The 18,982-nt window shown below is 44.2% G+C and overlaps 1 protein-coding gene across 2 annotated transcripts in view; it reads left to right on the top strand.

Annotated features, from left to right (window-relative positions):
• Window positions 1-11,411: 11,411 nt before the first annotated feature.
• The window catches only part of cc2d2a (coiled-coil and C2 domain containing 2A), an 84,427-nt gene continuing 76,856 nt past the window's right edge, over window positions 11,412-18,982 (top strand). For both annotated transcript variants that reach the window (XM_060937663.1, XM_060937662.1), the window contains exons 1-4: window positions 11,412-11,451; window positions 11,736-11,836; window positions 16,955-17,030; window positions 17,929-17,985. In XM_060937663.1, coding sequence (XP_060793646.1) covers window positions 11,823-11,836; window positions 16,955-17,030; window positions 17,929-17,985 — 147 coding nt within the window. In that variant the 5' untranslated portion in view covers window positions 11,412-11,451; window positions 11,736-11,822. The remainder of the gene's footprint in view (window positions 11,452-11,735; window positions 11,837-16,954; window positions 17,031-17,928; window positions 17,986-18,982) is intronic.

Below are 18,982 nucleotides of genomic sequence, written 5' to 3'. Positions count from 1 at the left end.
ATCTGAAGCAGTGAATACACACATGTACACACAAGTGAGCAATGAGCACACACATACCTGTATACCCAGAGCAGTGGGCAGCCATGCTACAGCGCCCAGGGAGCAGTTGTGGGTTAGGTGCCCTTGCTCAAGGGCACTTCAGCCCAACCTCAGGCCAAGGCTGCCCCATGTTAACCTAACCACGTCTTTGAACTGTGGGGAAAACCAGAGCACCCGGAGGACTTGGCTGCTGGGCTCAAACCCAGAACCTTCTTGCTGTGAGGTGACAATGCTAACTACTACACCACCGTGCCACCCAATAATAATTAAGTGTACTACAAAGTAATAATATGAAAACAAATCTTAAATCCTCTGTATGTGTAATTGAATAGGAATTCAATTATCCATCCATTATCTGTAGCCTCTTATTCTGTGCAGGGTCGCAGGCAAGCTGGAGCCTATCCCAGCTGACTATGGGCAAGAGGTGAGGTACACCCTGGACAAGTCACCCGATCATCGCAGGGTGACACATAGAGACGAACAACCATTCACACTCACATTCACACCTACGGTCAATTTAGAGCCACCAGTTAGCCTAACCTGCATATCCTTGGACTGTGGGGGAAACCAGAGCACCAGGAGGAAACCCACACAGACATGGAGAGAACATGCAAACTCTGCACAGAAAGGCCCCCATCAGCCACTGGGCTCAAACCCAGAACCTTCTTGCTGTGACGCGACAATCCTAACCACTACACCACCATTTTGCCTTAATTATATAGCAGCAGCACAATCCATAAAATGATGCAGGTGCAGGTCAAGAACTACAGTTAATTTTCCCATCAGATTGGTGGAAATGATTGGTGATCTCAGTAACTCTGACCATAGAATGGTTATTGGTGCCAGATGAGCTTGTTTGAGTCTTTCAGAAACTACTGATCTGGGATTTTCATGCACAAGAGTGTATAGAGTTTACGCAGAGTGGTGTGGGGGGAAAAACATCCAGTAAGTTGCAGTTCTGCAGGTGGAAATACTTTGCTGAAGAAGAATGGCAAGACTGGTTTAAGCTGACAGAAAGACTCTGGTAAATCAAATAATGGCTCTTTACGACTTTGGCGAACCGAAAAGCATCTAAGAATGCATAACACACTGAACTTTGACATGGATGGGCTACAGCAACAGAAGACCATGTTGTGTTCCTCTCCTGTCAGTCAAGAACAAGAATCTGAGGCTACAGTGTCCATAGGTTCACCAAAATTGTACAGCTGAAGATTGGACAAAGACCAAGCAATGTTTTAGTATGTTCTGAGATGCTTTTCTGGTCAGCACGGTTGTAAAAAGTGGTTATTTAAGTTACCATAGCCCTCCTGTCAGCTTAAAGGATATGGGACATGGTTTTTTTTCTGGGTATAATTATGTATAAAGGACATAAGAAATGCCATCTAAATCACTGCAGGGCGTCAAAAATGTGAAAATCATCACATTATTCAACTTTTTTTATACATCAGCGTAAAACAATGATTCGTTAATTAGCTAGGTGGTCACGTGACCCGTGACGTCACAAAAACTTTCCAAGGAGCCAGCACTTGGGTATCTAATGTAAACAGGTTACCGAAATGGACACCATTGACAGTGACATTCCCGATGTTTCACAGAGATGTGAAGTTAGACCCTATCAATTTGAACCGATAGCTGGAAATTCACATGAACATGGATCTTGTCTTTACTCTGACGGGTCAGATGATTCTGAGAGTGAGAGTTCATTCAGTCCCCATGAAACTGAAAGCGGTCGGCTCGATAACACTTCCTGGTAAGTTAAAAACAATTCTGCTCAAAGGCTAATGATCTGTTGAAAGAAGTATTATTTTTGTATCATACATTGAAAGTTCATCATAGATCTAGCTAAAGTCCGTTGCAAGCTAGTTTTTTTTTTTGCTGATATTTTTCGAGATTGATTGAGATACAATGCTTCCAGAGTCCGAGATGAAAACATTCAAAATGGCGAAACGAGTCAGAATTATGATAATCAATAATTGATACACCCAAAATTATAATACTAATCCTTTCCTCGGCATTCAGTCGCTTAGCAAATGCACCTCGTGGTAGCCGTAGCACTTTGGGTTTCACTCCGCCGTCTTGTTCCTGAATTGGGACGTTGGGAACGGCTCCATCTTTAAGTAGCCTCTTAAATTTGGCTTGGCAATTAATATCACTCAGTACCTGAGTATTAATGTTGAAAGAATCCTCAGTGAAATGGTCTGAACACAGTTTGTGGGAAACAGTAGGTGCAAAGTTTTTTCAACAGGTGTTCTGTAAAGTTATCCTACCTCTTGGATTTGTCCTACCAAGCCTACTGTGCATGTGCGAAGCCTACTGCACATGCGCAGGTGAGCCCACACTTTCCTCAGCTTTGGGTCCTTGGGGAATGCAAAAAAACTTACTCCAGGGCATTTCCCATTGGAATTATTGCAACCATAAGCAGCACAATACACCATGATGTTCAATGTACGTTAAAGACTATAAAAACATTTTTCTTGTCATCCACTTCTCCATATTCATCTACCCGCTTGTGCTGTGCCCGAAAGTTTTTGTGACGTATGATCACGTGACAGCGGCTCTTCCGGTTGTAAAATATGCATATCGGAGCTCGAGCAGAAATGCCATATAATCATCACGAATATAACGATTTTACTGAATTTAATAGATGATTTTGTATTTGTTGATGCAATTAATTCATATTTTTAATGGAAAGAAACTGATATAGCGTGCATTTATGTTTCATGTCCCATATCCTTTAAACCAGTCTGGCCATTCTCCTCTGATCTCTCTCATCAACAAGGTGTTTCTGCCCACAGAACTGCCACTAGGAATACACCCTTTATTGGAAGCCACATACACATTCACACACTTATTCATACCCAGACTCGCTAACCCACCTACTGGCATGTTTTAGGGAGGCGGGAGGAAACTGGAAAACCAAAGAAAACTCATGAAGAACATGTGAATCTACACACAGACAGTAACCAGAGCTCAGGATTGAATGTGGAAACCCTGGAGTTGTGAGACAGCAACACTTCCCACTCCACTGCCTTAGCCTTGAGTTCATTTTATGTAGTATATAAAATATTATTTATATACTACTGAATAATGTGAGAAAGTTTACAATATAATAATAATAATAATAATAATAATAATAATAATAATAATGTGGAATTAATTATCAAATCCTATAGTATATATACCAAGACCTAGAAATTATTTTGAAAGTGACTTTTTGTAGCAAAAAAAGAAAAAAGGTTAAGTTCATGAATTTACATAAAAACCAAACATCTACAATATTATTTTGTCCTTATCACCACACAGGCTGTTGTATTTTATAAGAAATGAAACAATGGTAATAAATGCTTGATAAGGAAGAAATGGTGTTTCGGGAAGGATTGTATAAGTTATAAAATCTTTCCAGGGCCACTTCACAAACTTTAGACACTTGTAAGATATTTGAAGTGTACTTTTAAAGGTACATAAGGTAAGATTTGTAAAATAAATAAATAAATAAATAATAATAATAATAATAAAGTTGTCTCTAATAGTTAAATAGGTGGAGTTGAACTTTTCATTTCATTATCTCTAGCCGCTTTATCCTTCTACAGGGTCGCAGGCAAGCTGGTGCCTATCCCAGCTGACTACGGGCAAAAGGCGGGGTACACCCTGGACAAGTCGCCAGGTCATCACAGGGCTGACACATAGACACAGACAACCATTCACATCTACGGTCAATTTAGAGTCACCAGTTAAACTAACCTGCATGTCTTTGGACTGTGGGGGAAACCGGAGCACCCAGAGGAAACCCACGCGGACACGGGGAGAACATGCAAACTCCACACAGCAAGGCCCTCGCCGGCCCCGGGGCTCGAACCCAGGACCTTCTTGCTGTGAGGCGACAGTGCTAACCACTACACCACCGTGCCGCCCGAGTTGAACTTTTATTTTATTTATTTTTTTTTTAATTCACTGAGCCCACCCTCATTTTTTCCCATGTACACAAAGCTCCACCCCAAAACTTATGGCAGTTCAACTAGAGACATCATTAGCAAGGACTGTCATGACATCACTTTCAATCCCACTCAGACATTCAACTGTTGTGAAGAGTTATAAATCTATAAACATGCATTGTACCCTTATAACTAGAGAAAAGAAAAAAAGTCCTTCCCACACCATATGGTGCATAGGGCAGCGCTGATCTCCATTTCCGTAGCCCTCGGCCTCTCACGTAGCTAGGGTTACAGTGGGGGGCGAGTCCTCTAGTAACCGCGAAAGTTTGACTCCCCACTCATATCTGTATTGCACCGTGCCTTGCCAGATAGCACCATTTTTATGATGGTCTTTGGTATGACTCGACTGTGAGTAGAACTCCCGATCTCCCGATCAAGAGGCGGACACACTAACCACTAGGCCAACTCACAGTATAACTAGATAAGTGCACCTCCATCACTGAGGCTGATGCAGTACACATCTCCATGCATTGCCAATGATCTGCTACATTAAAGATACATATGAAGAAACTACTAATGCGATACACTATGATTCCGTGCAGTGTGATTCAACACGATTTGATTCAAAGCCATATGATGCAATGCAAAATAGTTTGATGCTATGCAATTCAATATGGTATAGATAGTTTGATTTTATTTCTTTGGTTCTTCTTAAGCAGACAACAAATCATAAATTAAGTTTAAAAAAATATCAGATTTGATCAATGCAAAGCTGTTGGAAATGATGCATAAATTGTCACCGGTGCACACTCAGGGCAATCACATCGTGAACTTTTCTGCCAGTGCAAATTGGTGACTCTTACCATCCCAAGTTATAATGATTTATGAGGATATGAAGGGGTGCTGGGGGTGTGTCTATAAAATGACTGACAGGAGGCCAACTGTTCCATACCAGAAAGCAGGTCCCTAAACTTTTTGTTTGTTTGTTTTTAATATTTATGTAATACAAATATGTTCTCAAACAAAGAAAATATTATTTTTAATCATATCTACATCATTTTCAACATTATTTTCACTAGTAAGAAATAAAAAATTGACTATTCCACCTTTAAAGCTAGACGGCCTTTCGATTTCATAAAATCAGTGAAATTTAGTTCCCTCTGAAATTTGGTCATTGTGATGTTTATTTCTGCAATATCTCAAAAAAAAAACAACAACACAAACCCACAGGCCATTCTGTGGCTGGGAAGTTATTTAATTTGAGAGGATTCCCTCGCAAATAATGTGCATGAAATCACTCTGTGGCAGCAGGGGCGTGGTCAAGCGCCGGTCTGTGACAGGAGGGTGGAGCCAGGGAAGGTGAGTGGCAGAATCGCTACACCTGACGGTAATTAACCTGTGTTTGTGTGTGTTTTCCCAGTAACCGCTCCCTATTTAAGGAGGCAGAGAGAGAGCAGAGGGAGCGCAACCCGGGACCAGACGAAGTGTGTGTGTGTGTGTGTGTGTGTGTGTGTGTATGAGATTACTTAGACTGAAAAGTTGTGAAAATAAATAGCCTTATCTGCCTCAAAGCATTGTCCTGCCGTCCTCTATGCTCCACCCACACTCGATACGCGCTACAGTGGTGCTGAAACCCGGGATTAAGGTGGAGCACCAACACAGCAGCCCCACGGAATCCTCCCCGTTCGCGGACTTGGTCCACGCCCTCGCCACGGCTCAGCAGAGCCAGCACCAGGCACTTGTCACGCTCCGAAAGGAGCAGGAGCGCCGCTTCGAAGCCCTGGTGCTGGCCCAGCAGGAAGATCGAGAGGCGTTCTGGCGTCTCCTCGCGTCGGCGGGGGCCACCAGCGCCCCGGCCGCGGTCCCGTCTCCCCTCACCTTGACCAAGATGGGCCCGCAGGACGACCCCGAGGCTTTCATCACATTGTTCGAGCAGGTCGCCGAAGCCTTGGGGTGGCCGATGGAGCAGCGCGCGGCGCGCCTCCTCCCCCTCCTGACGGGAGAGGCGCAGCTGGCCGCACTACAGCTCCCCGCCGACCGCAGGCTGGCCTACGCCGACCTTCGCCGGGCTGTCCTCCAGCGCATGGGGCGCACGCCGGAGCAGCAGCGCCAGCGCTTCCGCGCGCTGCGGATGGAGGAAGTCGGCAGCCTGTTCGCGTTCGGCCAGCAGCTCCGGGACGCCTGCTGGCGGTGGCTGAGGGCCGAAGATCGCGACGCCGAGGGAATCATCGACCAGGTGGCGCTGGAACAGTTCATCGCCCGCTTACCAGCCGGACCCGCGGAGTAGGTCCAGTGCCACCGCCCGGCGTCGCTGGATCAGGCCTTGGGACTGGTGGAGGATCATCTGGCGGCTGTTCCGGCGGCAGGACAGCGGACGATATCATCTTCTCTCTCCTCTTCTCTCTCTCTTTCTCCCCCCCTCCTCCCGTGTCCTGTCCTCGAACCATTCCCCCACCACGGAAGCGGGGGCCGGCTCCACCCCAGCCGGCCCGCCGCACCCGTGGTGCCCTCCCGTTTCTCCCTTCTGTGTCTGTCTCTCCCCCCCCTCAGGTGAGTGAGCCCCAGAACACAGCTGCAGAGGGAAGGCCCGGGCCGGTTTGCTGGCGCTGCGGGGAACCGGGCCACCTGCAGCAACAGTGTGCAGCGATGGAAGTGGGGGCGGTGGTGCGGATCCCCGACGCGTCAGAGGCTGCCCTCGATCGGGCCGGAGCATATCGCATACCGGTAAGTGTACAAGGGGCTACATATCAGGCGTTGGTGGATTCGGGTTGCAATCAGACCTCGATCCGCCAAAGCCTGGTGCAAGACGAGGCATTGGGGGGAGCACAAGGGGTGAAGGTGTTGTGTGTGCACGGGGATATTCACAGCTACCCATTGGTGTCGGTCCACATACATTTCAGAGGGGAAAAATCGATAGTGAAGGCGGCGGTTAATCCTCGCCTTACCCACTCTTTGATCTTGGGGACTGATTGGCCGGGATTTCGGGGTTTAATGGCACGCCTAGTAAAGAGTGGGTCCTGCCGGTTGACAGGGGAAGGTCCCGGTGTCGCTTTGGCTGGAGCTGCGGTCGCAGAGCCGTCTACGTCATCTCCGCGACAGAGTGAGGAGCCACCGGCCCCTCCTCTTTCTATTGGGGAATCCCTTGCGGATTTCCCACTGGAACAATCGCGAGACGAGACTCTGCGACACGCGTTTGACCAAGTAAGAGTAATCGATGGTCAGACGCTCCAGCCGAACGCCACCCCGTCCTTCCCCTATTTTTCCATTTTGAAGGATAGGTTATACCGAGTGACGCAGGAAACTCAGACGAAAGAGCGAGTCACCCAGTTGTTAATTCCAAAGAGCCGCCGGGAATTGGTATTCCAGGCGGCTCACTTTAATCCCATGGCTGGACACCTCAGGCAGGATAAGACACTCGCCCGGATAATGGCCCGATTCTATTGGCCGGGGATTCGCGGCGACGTCCGTAAGTGGTGTACGGCGTGCCACGAATGCCAGTTAGTAAATCCAGCAGCCATTCCAAAAGCGCCCTTGCGCCCCCTACCATTAATCAAGACCCCGTTCGAAAGAATTGAGATGGATCTCGTAGGGCCATTAGATCGGTCAACACGAGGGTACCGCTTTATATTGGTTCTGGTGGACTATGCAACGCGATACCCGGAAGCGGTGCCTCTTCGCAATATCTCAGCACGCAGTATTGCGGAGGCCCTCTTCCACGTCATCTCCCGGGTTGGAATCCCGAAAGAGATTCTGACTGACCAAGGCACCTCGTTTATGTCACGAACACTGAGCGAACTGTATGGGCTACTGGGTATTAAGCCGATCCGCACCAGCGTTTATCACCCACAGACGGACGGTTTAGTTGAACGGTTCAATCGCACCCTCAAGAATATTATCAAAAAATTCGTAAGTGAGGACGCATGTAACTGGGATAAGTGGCTCGAACCCTTGTTGTTTGCAGTGCGAGAGGTCCCCCAAGCCTCCACGGGGTTCTCCCCATTTGAATTATTATATGGGCGTAAGCCGCGCGGCATCTTAGATGTACTGTGGGAAAATTGGGAGGAGGGACCTTCACAGAGCAAAAACGAAATTCAGTACGTTATGGATCTGCGCGCAAAACTCCACACGCTCACCCACCTAACTCAGGAGAATTTGCGGCAGGCCCAGGAACGGCAAGCCCGCCTGTACAACAAGGGCACGCGCCTTAGAGAGTTCACTCCAGGAGATAAGGTACTCGTCCTGTTGCCCACGTCGAGCTCCAAATTAATCGCCAAGTGGCAAGGACCCTTTGAGGTCACACGGCGAGTCGGGGACGTCGACTATGAGGTGAGGCGAACGGACAGGGAGGGGGCACTACAGATCTACCACCTCAATCTGCTGAAACTCTGGAACGAGGAGGTCCCCGTGGCGTTGGTGTCGGTAGTTCCGGAGAAGGCGGAGCTGGGGCCGGAGGTCCAAAAAGGGTCATTGGCATCACGTACCTCTCCGGTCCCCTGTGGAGACCACCTCTCCCCGACCCAACTCACGGAGGTCGCCCAGTTGCAAGCCGAGTTTTCGGATGTGTTCTCGCCCCTGCCCGGTCGCACTAACCTCAGAGAACACCACATAGAGACGCCCCCGGGGGTGGTAGTGCGTAGCCGTCCTTATAGATTACCCGAACACAAAAAAAAGGTGGTTTGGGAAGAACTTCAGGCCAGGCTCGAAATGGGCATCGTCGAGGAGTCCCACAGTGACTGGAGCAGCCCGGTGGTCTTGGTCCCCAAGGCCGACGGCTTGGTCCGGTTCTGTGTGGACTATAGAAAAGTCAACGCGGTGTCTAAATTCGACGCGTACCCAATGCCTCGTATTGATGAGCTGCTCGATCGACTAGGCACAGCTCGCTTTTACTCGACACTGGATTTGACGAAGGGATATTGGCAGATCCCCTTGACTCCATTATCCTGGGAAAAAACGGCCTTTTCCACACCGTTAGGCTTACACCAGTTCGTCACACTTCCGTTTGGGCTGTTTGGGGCGCCCGCTACGTTTCAGCAGCTGATGGACCGGGTCCTCCGGCCCCACACCACCTATGCGGCCGCTTACCTAGACGATATCATCATTTATAGTAATGACTGGCAGCGGCACCTACAACACCTGAGGGCCGTCCTTAGGTCGCTGAGGCGGGCGGGACTCACTGCCAACCCAAAGAAGTGTGCGATTGGGCAGGTGGAAGTACGGTATCTGGGCTTCCACTTGGGCAACGGGCAGGTGCGTCCCCAAATTAATAAGACAGCAGCGATTGCTGCCTGCCCGAGGCCCAAGACCAAAAAGGGGGTGAGACAGTTCCTGGGGCTGGCTGGCTACTATCGTAGGTTTATACCTAATTATTCGGACGTCACCAACCCGCTGACTGACCTCACTAAAAAGGGGGCACCAGATCCGGTCCAGTGGACGGAGCAGTGCCAGCGGGCTTTCTCTGAGGTAAAGGCTGCACTGTGTGGGGGGCCACTTTTACACTCCCCTGACTTCTCTCTCCCTTTTTTGTTGCAGACGGATGCGTCGGACAGAAGGCTGGGGGCCGTTTTGTCCCAGCAGGTGGAGGGGGAGGACCGCCCGGTCCTATACATCAGCCAGAAGCTGTCAGTGCGTGAGGGGCGCTACAGCACAATTGAGAAAGAGTGCCTGGCGATCAAGTGGGTGGTCCTCGCCCTCCGTTACTACCTGCTGGGGCGCTCTTTCACCCTCTGTTTGGACCACGCGCCCCTCCAGTGGCTCCACCGCATGAAGGATGCCAACGCGCGGATCACCCGTTGGTATCTGGCACTCCAACCCTTCAACTTCAAGTTGGTCCACAGGCCGGGGGCGCAGATGGTCGTGGCGGACTTCCTCTCCCGTCGGGGGGGGGGGGGGGGGGGGGGAGTCGGCTGCGGGCCGGACGGGCGCCCAGCCTGAGTCGGACGGTGGGGGTATGTGGCAGTGGGGGCGTGGTCAAGCGCTGGTCTGTGACAGGAGGGTGGTGCCAGGGAAGGTGAGTGGCAGAATCGCTACGCCTGACGGTAATTAACCTGTGTTTGTGTGTGTTTTCCCAGTAACCGCTCCCTATTTAAGGAGGCAGAGAGAGAGCAGAGGGAGCGCAACCCGGGACCAGACGAAGCGTGTGTGTGTGTGTGTGTGTGTGTGTGTGTGTGTATATGAGATTAATTAGACTGAAAAGTTGTGAAAATAAATAGCCTTATCTGCCTCAAAGCATTGTCCTGCCATCCTCTGTGCTCCACCCACACTCGATACGTGCTACACACTCGCTTCGTGCAGTCAAGCAGACAGAGGAAGTCCGATGCGCAGGTTTACCTGCTTCTTCTTCTTTTCCTTCTTCTTTTGGGTTTTACGGCAGCTGGCATCCATGGTGTTCCATTACTGCCACCTACAGGTTTACCTTGACCGTGTGCTGACAGTTACATCATTCTGTCGCTAAACGAACAGCTGATCACACCGAGGTGCTTGCTGACCGTCGATATTTATTAGTTTGGTCCTGCGTTTCCTTTCCTTCGCAACATAACGTCTTTTCTTCTCGCTTTCCTTCACTGTAGTCGGTCTTTCACGTTTCATTCGCGTCCTCTATTTTTCTCTTCTGTTTCAAATTTTTATCCCACAATGCCTTGTGCGAACGGGGAAAGCCCACCACGTGATGCATGACGTTGTATCTTGTATTGCATTACGGTGAAGCAGGAAAAAATAGCAGAGAATTTAGGGCAACATGGCCTTAAATTCATTAATTGTTCTAGTTTAAAAACCTAATAAGACTTGAAGTCTGTGATTCGAATTCAGTAGCTTTCAGTCCATTAAACAAAAATAATTGGGTGTCAGGGAAAATTATTTTTATGACCTAAACTTGAAAAATCTGAAAGGCGGTCTAGCTTTAACTCTATGGTTTAACTTTAATATTATGGTCTATTAATTAATTTTACTATACGCATCTTACTGTCTTAATCTCATCTCATCTCATTTGAATTTTTTAAATTGATTTATTCATTATTAAAATTACATTGTATAAAAATGATATAATAACATGATAATAAATGGATAACACCATAAAGTGCAAGCACTTAATTCCATTGTGGTCCAAAAGGAGTTACATGAGCAACATGGGTACAAAAAAAAATTAATTAACATAGTTGAATTAATTAAAATAATTTAATTAATATTATTTTAGTGTTATATTTATGCCTCCTAAATGGTTTGCCTTAGTTGTACAGCTTGTTCTATCTTCAAATTTAACTTTGGAGCGGAAAAAAATGAATAAATAAATAAATCCATCCGTATTTTTTGGCTCTGCTTTAAACGAACCAATCATTGCACACATTATCACTCATTACGTCAGGAAGTCTGGCGAATCAGAAGCCGTGGTTCCGCCTACAGCAGCCCGTTGGTTGGTTGGTGCTTTCAGGGTTTGGTTGCGCCGTAGTTTTTCTCCGTTACCAAGCAGCGAAGAGACATGATGACGGTAAGCGGTTTTACTTTTACTGAAATAAAGTTGAAATATCGTTTATAAAATATGTGAATAAACTGTGTGCTATTTTAACATGCTATTCAGTATCTTGTAGTTGTTTTGAATGCAGCTGAAGTAAACATATTCTCAGTGTTTGTGTTGTTATTGAAGGTACCATACTGTTTTAAATGAATATTGCTATCATTTATAAGGTTTTTAATAATAAAAATAATAACACCACCTTATAGTTTAGATACTTCTTCATTTTGTCTAAATGTTTCTCTTCTTTCTTTAATTAGAAAGCATGGACTACTCTGACAGTCAAGCTTCTCAAGAATTATAATAAAGTATAATATTTGAAGGTCTTCCTTGGAATTTCCTTCATTATGTCAACTTCCAGGTGATTATTTACAATTATTTTGAATTGATGTTGGTATTCATTATTACTATCTTCAGTGTTTGCTTTATCCTGTTAAGGGTCCATCCAGAGTCTATCCTGGTGTGTAGCTCACCATACACACACACACACACACACACACACACAAGTTAAAAACTTGGGGCAATTAAGAGTCACCAGTTCCTCTACTTGCATGTTTTTGGAGCTGAGACGAAACGGGAGAACCCCACGTGAACATGAGGAGAACATGCAGAGCTTCACATCAACAGTAACTGGAGCTCAGGATCGAACCGAGATCCCCGGAGTTGTGAACTGGCAACATTACCTGCATTAAATATTGCTGTTTAATGGAAAAGCATTTCTTTTTATTACTGTAGCACTTTAAACAACAAAAAAGTTGGGATATCTTCCAAAATGCAATACAAACATAAATCTGTGATTTGTTAATTCACGTGAACCTTTATTTAACTGACAAAAATACAAAGAAAAGATTTTCAATCGTTTTACTGACCAGCTTAATTGTATTTTGTAAATATACACTACCGTTCAAAAGTTTGGGGTCACCCAGACAATTTTGTGTTTTCCATGAAAAGTCAAACTTTTATTTCCCACCATAAGTTGTAAAATGAATAGAAAATATAGTCAAGACATTTTTCTGGCCATTTTGAGCATTTAATTGACCCCACAAATGTGATGCTCCAGAAACTCAATCTGCTCAAAGGAAGGTCAGTTTTATAGCTTCTCTAAAGAGCTCAACTGTTTTCAGCTGTGCTAACATGATTGTACAAGGGTTTTCTAATCATCCATTAGCTTTCTGAGGCAATGAGCAAACACATTGTACCATTAGAACACTGGAGTGAGAGTTGCTGGAAATGGGCCTCTATACACCTATGGAGATATTGCACCAAAAACCAGACATTTGCAGCTAGAATAGTCATTTACCACATTAGCAATGTATAGAGTGGATTTCTGATTAGTTTAAAGTGATCTTCATTGAAAAGAACAGTGCTTTTCTTTCAAAAATAAGGACATTTCAAAGTGACCCCAAACTTTTGAACGGTAGTGTAAGCAAAGTTAGAATTTGATACCTGCAACGCACTCAAAAAAGTTGGAACAGAGGTATTATTGCTATTGTGTTACATCACCTTTCCTTTAATAACATTTTAATTGTATGGGACCTGAGGATACTAATTGTTACAGTTGTGCAATTGGACTTTTTACCCATTCTTTCTTGATACAAAACTTCAGCTGCTCAACAGTCCGTGATCACTATTGTCTGATTCTCCTCTTTGTAATGCTCCATACATTCTCACTAGGAGACAGATCTGGGCTGGCAGCAGACCAGTCAAGCACACGCACTCTGTGTTCATGAAGCTACGCTGTTGTAGCCCGTGCAGAATGAGGCTTGGCATTGTCCTCCTCAATTAAGCATGGACTTTCCAAGAAGAGATGTTGCCTTGATTAATGTTTCTCTAAAATCCCAGTATATGCCCCAATATATCAATGGTACATTCATACACATGCAGCTCACCCATGCCATAGACACTGATGCCCCCCAGACCATCACAGATGCTGCCTTTTGCACTTTTCTCCTGATAACAAACTGGATGGTCGTGTTCACCTTTGGCACTGAGAACTTGACGTCCGTTTTTCCCAAAAACAAGTTGAAATGTGGACTTATCTGACCACAGCACACATTTCCACTGTCTTTCAGTCCATCTGAGATGAGTTCAGGCCCAGAGAAATCAGTGGCATTTCTGCACAGAATTGATGAATGGCTTCCTCCTTATATAATACAGTTTCAGGTTGCATTTCTGGATGCATCAGTGGACTGCGTGAAGTGACAACAGTTTTCTGAAGTACTCCTGAGCCCACGTGGCTATATTTGTCACATTAGCATGACGAATAAACATTTCAGTCTTATTTTGCCTCTGTCCCACCTTTTTTTTTTTTTTTTACGTGTGTTGCAGGCATCAAATTCTAACTTCATTTATATTTACAAAATACAATTAAGTTGGTCAGTAAAATAATTGAAACTCTTTTCTTTGTACTTTTGTCAGTTAAATAAAGGTTCACGTGAATTAACAAATCACAGATTTTTGTTTTTATTGCATTTTGGAAAATATCCCAACTTTTCTAGAAATGGTGTGAGTATATATTGTCCAAAATCTATATCAGTAACATGCCAAAGAATATAGCGAGCAAAATTTCTGTTTCATTGTCTCATTATGTGTCAATAAGTCACATCAACACATCACACATATCAGAATCATAGCTTGATTATTAAATTCAATACTTAAGACTCACATCTTACACCACAATCAGTCAGTGAAGGTTTTGATAATTAGAATTGGATCATGTGTTTTATATGAGGAGAAATTCTGCGTAATGTTCACTAGTAGGATACTACTTTATATCCCTCTCGAAAGGCGCTCTTAAATAATTCCTTTTGCTTCCGAAGGTAAGGTTAAGTAGCTAAGTTACAATTAATGGAAGTTTATTTATGACCACCGATGTGTTAAATTCTCGATTCTGATTGGTCGAAAGGTGTTGATTCATTTCCTGAAGCACAGGTTTATATAAATGTGTGCATTCTAATGTCATCTTTCTATACTACAATGTACACTGGGTCTTATTTATTTAAAAAAATGTATGATGTTATCGATATGGTGACTTTGCGAGGAGATGTTTATTTAACATTTAGGGAAGGAGTCTCCAGTGTCAGTGATTTGTAATAGTCAGAGGTAAAGCTGTAAGATTAGGTTCAGGACAGAGGAGTTCTCAGTGACATGACAAGCCGAAGAGGGAGAAAGATGAAAGGCTGATTAGGGAATGACTGTTGAAAGCTGCGAGAATTTAAGCGAGAACTGGAACTAGCTTGATTGTGAATGTACAGTGGTGCTTGAAAGTTTGTGAACCCTTTAGAATTTTCTACATTTCTGCATAAATATGACCTAAAACATCATCGGATTTTCACACAAGTTCTAAAAGTAGATAAAGAGAACCCAGTTAAACAAATGAGACAAAAACATTATACTTGGTCATTTATTTATTGAGGAAAATGATCCAATAATACATATCTGTGAGTGGCAAAAGTATGTGAACCTCTCGGATTAGCAGTTAATTTGAAGGTGAAATTAGAGTCAGGTGTTTTCAATCAATGGGATGACAATCAGGTGTTTGTGGGCACCCTGTTTTATTTAAAGAACAGGGATCTATCAAAGTCTGATCTTCACAACACATGTTTGTGGAAGTGTATCATAGCACAAACAAAGGAGATTTCTGAGGACCTCAGAAAAAGCGTTGTTGATGCTCATCAGGCTGGAAAAGGTTACAAAACCATCTCTAAAGAGTTTGGACTCCACCAATCCACAGTCAGACAGATTGTGCACAAATGGAGGAAATTCAAAACCACTGTTACCCTCCCCAGGAGTGGTCGACCAACAAAGATCACTCCAAGAGCAAGGCGTGTAATAATCGGCGAGGTCACAATGGACCCCAGGGTGACTAGAGGAACTGAAGGCCTCTCTCACATTGGCTAATGTTAATGTTCATGAGTCCACCATCAGAACACTGAACAACAATGGTGTGCATGGCAGGGTTGCAAGGAGAAAGCCACTGCTCTCCAAAAAGAACATTGCTGCTCGTCTGCAGTTTGCTAAAGATCACGTGGACAAGCCAGAAGGCTATTGGAAAAATGTTTTGTGGATGGATGAGACCAAAATAGAACTTTTTGGTTTAAATGAGAAGCGTTATGTTTGGAGAAAGGAAAACACTGCATTCCAGCATAAGAACCTTATCCCATCTGTGAAACATGGTGGTAGTAGTATCATGGTTTGGGCCTGTTTTGCTGCATCTGGGCCAGGACGTCTTGCCATCATTGATGGAACAATGAATTCTGAATTATACCAGCGAATTCTAAAGGAAAATGTCAGGACATCTGTCCATGAACTGAATCTCAAGAGAAGGTGGGTCATGCAGCAAGACATTGACCCTAAGCACACAAGTCGTTCTACTAAAGAATGGTTAAAGAAGAATAAAGTTAATGTTTTGGAATGGCCAAGTCAAAGTTCTGACCTTAATCCAATCGAAATGTTGTGGAAGGACCTGAAGTGAGCAGTTCATGTGAGGAAACCCACCAACATCCCAGAGTTGAAGCTGTTCTGTACGGAGGAATGGGCTAAAATTCCTCCAAGCCGGTGTGCAGGACTGATCAACAGTTACTGGAAATGTTTAGTTGCAGTTATTGCTGCACAAGGGGGTCACACCAGACACTGAAAGCAAAGGTTGACATACTTTTGCCACTCACAGATATGTAATATTGGATCATTTTCCTCAATAAATAAATGACCAAGTATAATATTTTGTCTCATTTGTTTAACTGGGTTCTCTTTATCTACTTTTAGGACTTGTGTGAAAATCTGATGATGTTTGAGGTCATGTTTAGTAGTAGACTGCTACACACACCGTGGGTGTAGCAGTCTACTACTAAAAGAGCTGCTTAAAGCCCCCACAGCCTCATGTAGGGGGTGAGAGGGGTTATCCGTGATTGAGGTCAGCTTGGCTAACATCCTCCTCTCACCCACCACCTCAATGGAGTCCAGAGGACAGTCCAAGACCGAGCCAGCCCTTCTGACCAGTTTATTAAGTTTCTTCCTGTCCCTCTCTGAACTTCCACAGCCCCAGCAGACCACAGCGTAGAAAATCACTGATGCTACCACAGAGTCATAAAAAGTCCTAAGCAGTGTCCTGCACACACCAAAAGACCTCAGTCTTCTCAAGAGGTGGAGACGACTTTGGCCCTTCTTGTACAGGACATCTGTGTTGTTATGCAGAAATGTAGAAAATTCTAAAGGGTTCACAAACTTTCAAGCACCACTGTATACTATGAAGTGTCTTTCTAAAAATTAGAATTTTTTTACAACTTGTTGTGATATAAGAGGAATAAAACCCTTGGGAGCATGCTGTTAGAGGAAAATAATCAACAACAGGATGGTGTAATGCAGCGGAGTTACTGGTACTACCCTGAAGTTGATTATTTTCCTATAACAGCCTGCCCTAAAGTGTTTTATTCCTTACTTGTTGATGACTGATGTTGTAGAGAGTTTCTTCTTCTTCTAGTGATATCCGGGAGAAGCTGCGCAAGAAACGGCGGGCGCTGCAAGAATCTTTAGTGAAAGTGAAGGATGACAGGCAGGTCTGTAATCTCACTGATTAGATGTTGTTGGTATTCTTTCTGAAAAGTGAAAATTAAACAACCTATTTATAATTATTCTCTCCACATTCACTGGATATGAGCAATCGCACACTCTGATTGGCTACTCTACTACTAGGATATCAGCTCATATACCGTGAGTAGATGAAATGGTGGAGTGTGTTGCTGAACCAGCCGAGAACGAAATAAAAACTAGTCGAAAACAAAACCCCAAAAAATACAAAAAAAGCAATAAAATATGGAATAAAAGTATTTGATGGTAAAAATATATCCTTTATATTTTTCAAGAATTATTATGATAGCGTTTTTTACAAATTACTACTGTCATTTTGCCGGTTTGTTTACATTCTAAGCAGAAATTATTTTGTCGGACATTTTGTATAAAGGCTTTTTTTATCGAATTTGCAAAAAAAAGGCTCTGTTTCTCAAAATCCAGTGAATGTGGAGAGAATAAAACAATTATTCCACTCAGTCATTTTGTACATGGCTTATAGCCAACTCAGTGCTACGCGCCTCGTCGGCTATCAGCTCATGTACGACTCGATTTTGTGGAATAACTGTTAAATATATACATTTTCCATTTGCCGTCTACTAAATTTGTCCATGTGTAGAAAACATTGTGTATATTAATTGGTGAATTAGTAAATATTCAATTAATTATGTCAACGTTCAACCCAGACCCTCAACTTCACCGACACGTAGCTTGACTTTAAGGAGCATTTTACTGATGGAGAACATGTAGAGTCCTAGAAAGCATGACTCAACATGCTCACTGCAGTCTTTGGGAAGCATGAATGCACTCATATGCGCGTGTGTGCACACACACACACACACACACAGTGGTAAAACCGTGTCCTGTCTGCTGTGCTCTGCCTGCTAGGCTCTGGTTCCCCCCGACTCTGGCACCACTCAGGAGAACGATCACACCATGGTGGAGGTTGGTTCTCTTCTCGTAATGTCACGTTCTAAAATATCGATCCTTCTTTACTCATTCCTCGAACCTCAAACAAGATCTAGGACCTTTCCTTTGTTCTTTGCTTTTGCCTTTGAAGCTCTAAATCCTTACTTTTTCTCCTTTACTTCCTTCTCCATGTTTGTTGTGCTTGTGTACAAGTGTTATCTTGAATAAACTTTTAATACACAGTGGTGCTTGAAAGTTTGTGAACCCTTTAGAATTTTCTATATTTCTGCATAAATATGACCTAAAACATCATCAGATTTTCACACAAGTCCGAAAAGTAGATAAAGAGAACCCAGTTAACCAAATGAGACAAAAATATTATACAACCCCGATTCCAAAAAAGTTGGGACAAAGTACAAATTGTAAATAAAAACGGAATGCAATAATTTACAAATCTCAAAAACTGATATTGTATTCACAATAGAACATAGACAACATATCAAATGTCGAAAGTGAGACATTTTGAAATTTCATGCCAAATATTGGCTCATTTGAAATTTCATGACAGCAACACATCTCAAAAAAGTTGGGACAGGGGCAATAAGAGGCTGGAAAAGTTAAAGGTACAAAAAAGGAACAGCTAGAGGACCAAATTGCAACTCATTAGGTCAATTGGCAATAGGTCATTAACATGACTGGGTATAAAAAGAGCATCTTGGAGTGGCAGCGGCTCTCAGAAGTAAAGATGGGAAGAGGATCACCAATCCCCCTAATTCTGCACCGACAAATAGTGGAGCAATATCAGAAAGGAGTTCGACAGTGTAAAATTGCAAAGAGTTTGAACATATCATCATCTACAGTGCATAATATCATCAAAAGATTCAGAGAATCTGGAAGAATCTCTGTGCGTAAGGGTCAAGGCCGGAAAACCATACTGGGTGCCCGTGATCTTCGGGCCCTTAGATGGCACTGCATCACATACAGGCATGCTTCTGTATTGGAAATCACAAAATGGGCTCAGGAATATTTCCAG

Source organism: Neoarius graeffei, chromosome 13, assembly GCF_027579695.1.
Source record: "Neoarius graeffei isolate fNeoGra1 chromosome 13, fNeoGra1.pri, whole genome shotgun sequence".
Taxonomy (NCBI): domain Eukaryota; kingdom Metazoa; phylum Chordata; class Actinopteri; order Siluriformes; family Ariidae; genus Neoarius; species Neoarius graeffei.
The sequence above is the reverse complement of the archived record's forward strand: the minus strand, read 5'-3'. Positions and strand labels throughout refer to the sequence as shown.